At 63.1% G+C, this 4,011-nt stretch overlaps 2 protein-coding genes across 2 annotated transcripts in view; one reads left to right on the forward strand and one right to left on the reverse strand.

The window, feature by feature from the left end:
- RNF166 (ring finger protein 166) overlaps positions 1-3,532 on the forward strand; it is an 8,418-nt gene extending 4,886 nt beyond the window's left edge. Inside the window, exons 3-6 of the mRNA XM_010843963.1 lie at positions 1,061-1,173; positions 1,550-1,664; positions 1,755-1,862; positions 2,538-3,532. Coding sequence (XP_010842265.1) covers positions 1,061-1,173; positions 1,550-1,664; positions 1,755-1,862; positions 2,538-2,603 — 402 coding nt within the window. The 3' untranslated portion in view covers positions 2,604-3,532. The remainder of the gene's footprint in view (positions 1-1,060; positions 1,174-1,549; positions 1,665-1,754; positions 1,863-2,537) is intronic.
- The window catches only part of CTU2 (cytosolic thiouridylase subunit 2 homolog (S. pombe)), a 20,616-nt gene that overhangs the window by 12,297 nt on the left and 4,308 nt on the right, over positions 1-4,011 (reverse strand). The window lies entirely within an intron of this gene.

A 4,011-nucleotide genomic window follows, 5' to 3' on the forward strand; every position in this document is an offset into this window, starting at 1 on the left:
CCCCCAGCCCGCCCAACACCTGCTGTTCCTGCAGGCAGGTATACCAGCTCTCAAGGGACCCAGCCTGGGAGCAAAACGTGAAGTGAGGTTTTCAGATTCCGCCATTGCTCAGGTTAACAGGTTAACTCTCCTGAGTTACCACAGTAGGAAGCGGCCCTGGTTGCTCTGTCCTCAGGGTCACAGGTCTGAATGTCCAGGGGCCTCCTTCAGGCTCTCGCGCCCCTCCCTCCCAGCCCAGGAGCAGCATGAGGTGCCCCGCGCTCGGTCTGTGCCGTGGTTCTTTCCACACAGGTGGGATCAGAGGGGCAGGCCTTATGCAGTGTCCCCAGCCCTGGGCAGAGGGGGGCCAGGCCGGTGTCAGGAGGCCCTCCCCCTGTACCGCAGGCTCTGGGTGGGCGCTCCTGGAGGTTCCCGTTTGTGCCACCTGGGAGTGCTGCCCGGGCCTCTTTCTCTCCACTCATTCCTGCCTGCCCCGGGCAGCCAGTGCGCCCTGCCCTGCCCTGTTGAGCCGGTTCCACCTCTGGCCGGAGCGGGCAACCTGGTGATTGAGAAGGCTGTGTCACATTAGCTTTTCTGCTTCTTAGTAAGGAGTTTTCAGCACATCTGACTGCCTAGAATTTTGTCTGCTGGCTCCCGTTATGAGGGGTAACTTTTCACAAGTAAATACCCTCCCATGGGACTTCCCTGGTGGTCCAGTGGCCAAGACTCCACGCTCCTGATGCAGGGGGCCCGGGTTCGGCCCCTGGTCAGGAAACTAGACCCTACAAGGCTCAGCTGACAATCCCAAGTGGGGCAACTAAGACCCAGAGCAGCCAAATCAATCAACCAGTTAAACGAACAACCCTCCCATGTCTCCCAGCTCCCCAGGGGCCCCGTCAGGGCTGCTCCCTGGAGGCCCCCTGCCCCCTGCATGACCACAGCGTGAGCTGTGAGCACCTGCTTCTGGGTGCGGCTCTGCAGCCCTGGGTGCACTGGCCTCCTTCTCCAGCCACGGTGCTGGCCGGGGTGTCAGTAGCCAGGGCCTCAGCCCCCGCCCCGACCCTCCCCTCTCTCTTCCCAGGTGACGCTGGCCAAGATGAGAGTGCACGTGTCCTCCTGCATGAAGGTCCAGGAGCAGATGGCCAACTGTCCCAAGTTCGTCCCCGTGGTGCCCACGTCCCAGCCCATCCCCAGGTAGGCCCCGCGCAGGTCATCCTCTGGGGCAGTTTCTGGCCTACGTCACAGGGTGGGCAGCGTGGCTCAACCCTGAGAGGTGGGAGGGCTCTGAAGGGCCTCAGCCCCTGCAGGTGGGGACCCAGGAGGGCCTGGCCTGGCCTACCTGTCACCCCCTAATGGGAGCGCAGTCCTTAGGCTGGGGCCAGACAGACACCACTCTGGGCGGGCAGCCACGTCGAGGAAGGAGAGACTGGGAGTTACGAGGGGGGAGGGCCTGGTGGAACGTGCAGAGGAGGACGGGCTCCACGACCACAGAGCCCACAGTGCGGGGGAGGGCGAGCCGGCTAGGCCGTAGGAAGAGGGGCAGCGCCACTTACCCCTCGCCCCCGCCCAGCGCCGTCCCCAATAGGTCCACCTTCGCTTGCCCTTACTGTGGCGCCCGCAACCTGGACCAGCAGGAGCTGGTGAAGCACTGCGTGGACAACCACCGCAGCGACCCCAACCGCGTGGTAAGCCTGCCTGTGCCCCAGACCCTGCTCCCCGCACGCACGGCCTCCCAGGCCCCGTGGGCTCACCCCCCACCCCCGGCTCTGTCCCAGGTATGTCCCATCTGCTCGGCCATGCCCTGGGGTGACCCCAGCTACAAGAGCGCCAACTTCCTGCAACACCTGCTGCACAGGCACAAGTTCTCCTACGACACCTTTGTGGTGGGTGACCCGCCCCCCCCTGCCCTCCCAGCGCTGGTGGTGGGTGGGTCTGCAGGGCCAGCAGAGGTCTGGGGACCCTGGGCTGTGCAGAGTGGGCCTCTCACCCACGGGCCAACCAGCTCTCCTCACTCGGGGGGTCCTCTGGGGGAGGCGCCATCGCAGGGGGACCGTCTCCCCGGGTTTGCACTGAGGCCTGGGGACACAGACCCTCCTTGGGGACAGGCCCCTCCAGTGCCCACTGGGAAAGAGCCACATCCCGCCTGCAGACGCTCCCCTCCGGTGCGCCCCGAGGTCTGTTTTTCCCGTCCCCTGCCAGCTTGCGGGCACCCAGCCTTGTAGGCTCCCGCCTCCACTCTGCCCGCACCTGGTCCTGATGGTAGAAACACGGGGGTGCTGGTTTCCCCCACCCTGCCGTCCTTGAATCTGGGGGGAAAGGACAGCTTTCGTTCCTCGCGTCCACCGCGCACAGTCTGTCCAGCCCTCCGTCACCGGGCGCAGTGTCCTCAGGGCAGCCAGACCATCCCCTACTAGTTGCCACGAGGTGCCCAGGACCCGTGACTGTGAGGCTGAACAGCAGCAGGGCGGGGGGACTGCACTCCAGTCTGTCTGAGGTGACCGGGCAGGGGTGACCCTGAGAGACCACGGCGTCCCGCCCAGCTCCGCCCCGTCTTCCAGGACTATAGCATCGACGAGGAGGCCGCCTTCCAGGCCGCCCTGGCCCTGTCTCTCTCCGAGAACTGACGGTGCCACCACCGGCTGAGCCTTCCCACCTCCAAGGACAGAGCCCGCCAGCTCCTGCGCCCAGACCCGCCTGGGAAGGCGCCTCGAGGGCCGGGCAGAACCGCATTGCTGCCAGAGGAGAGGCCACGTCCCCACCACCTGCGCTCCTGCTGAGCGCTGCTGGCTCCTCGGTGCTCGGGCTGAGCACATGGCCTCGTGGGGTGGCGAGTGCGGCCCCTGTCCGTGTCTCAAAGCCATGCTGTCCTCCCTGCCAAGAGGACCCTTCAGGCCCCTCCACCCAGCAGGGACACACAGGGGCCCAGCCCAGCACCTGGCAACGCTTCCCCCTCGCGCGCTCGGTACTGGCTTTTGTGATACCTAGAGGTTCCGCACTTTTCTATATTATCCGGTGTGATGACCTTTTCACATTTTCTAGAGCAAAGACAGAGCAGTTACCCTTCATATTGCAATATCTGTGTTTGACTAGGAACAATAGTATTTTTATGGAACATTTACAAAATTATATTTTTTAAAAAAAACAATCAAAAATGAATGGTTGTGGGATAGGTGGGGGAAGGAAGGGAGAGACGGGACAACGGCTGTGCCTGGGGACCAAGGTGACTACTTGCCCAGGTCACCTCGCCGTTCCCCAGGGGCCCTGTGATAACAGCCAGAAGAAATCCCAATGTCTGGCCACTTGCGGAGGCAGCTGGGTCTGCTCCTGGCCCCCCGCCTGGGTCCCGGCCTCAGCCCCGCAGTCACTGTTCTGAAGCTGACAGCCTCCCGGCCCAGGCAGGGCCACCCCCAAGGGTGGCAGAACGCGGGGCCGGGGCAGTGGCTGGTCAGGCCAGAAAATGCTCACTGGCACCTTCGTTTGGTTCCTGGAGTAAATTATTGCTGTCTTTAAAAAAAAAAAAAAAATTTAAATAAAACGTTTCAAAGCATCTCAAGCGGCCTGACCAGTGCGTTTCTTTCAGCAAACATTAACAGCAGAGGGCTGGAGTGGGGTCAGGAGGCCATCCTCTGCTGCAGGCCTGCGGTCATGTGTCCTTCCCAAGGAGTTCCACCTTTGAGGCTCCCACAGCCTCCCCAGGCAGCCTGCTAGGCTGTGCCTTCAGCATGTGCCCTCACTCCAGCCCAGGAGCCAGCCCTCCTCTCAGACATCCATCCAGGGACGGTGGTCTCAGGCCAACATCAATGCCAGGAGCCCCCTGCTGTTTCCAAGTCACCACAGGCCTTTAAAACGCGACGAGAACCCCGTGTGGTCAGGGTCCTGGTGCGCTGCTGAGCTGTCCCTGCCTGCCTCCCCTACCTGTGCCCTGGACCTTGCCCCTCAGGAGAAGGTGAGGCTCCCGCTGACCATGGCAGGGCTGACAAGCAGAGGCCTCCACGAAAGGACCGTCCTGCCTGGGGCTCAGTTAGCCGCTAT

Source organism: Bison bison, unplaced genomic scaffold (genome assembly GCF_000754665.1).
Source record: "Bison bison bison isolate TAMUID 2011002044 unplaced genomic scaffold, Bison_UMD1.0 scf7180017864192, whole genome shotgun sequence".
NCBI classification, from domain to species: Eukaryota; Metazoa; Chordata; class Mammalia; order Artiodactyla; family Bovidae; genus Bison; species Bison bison.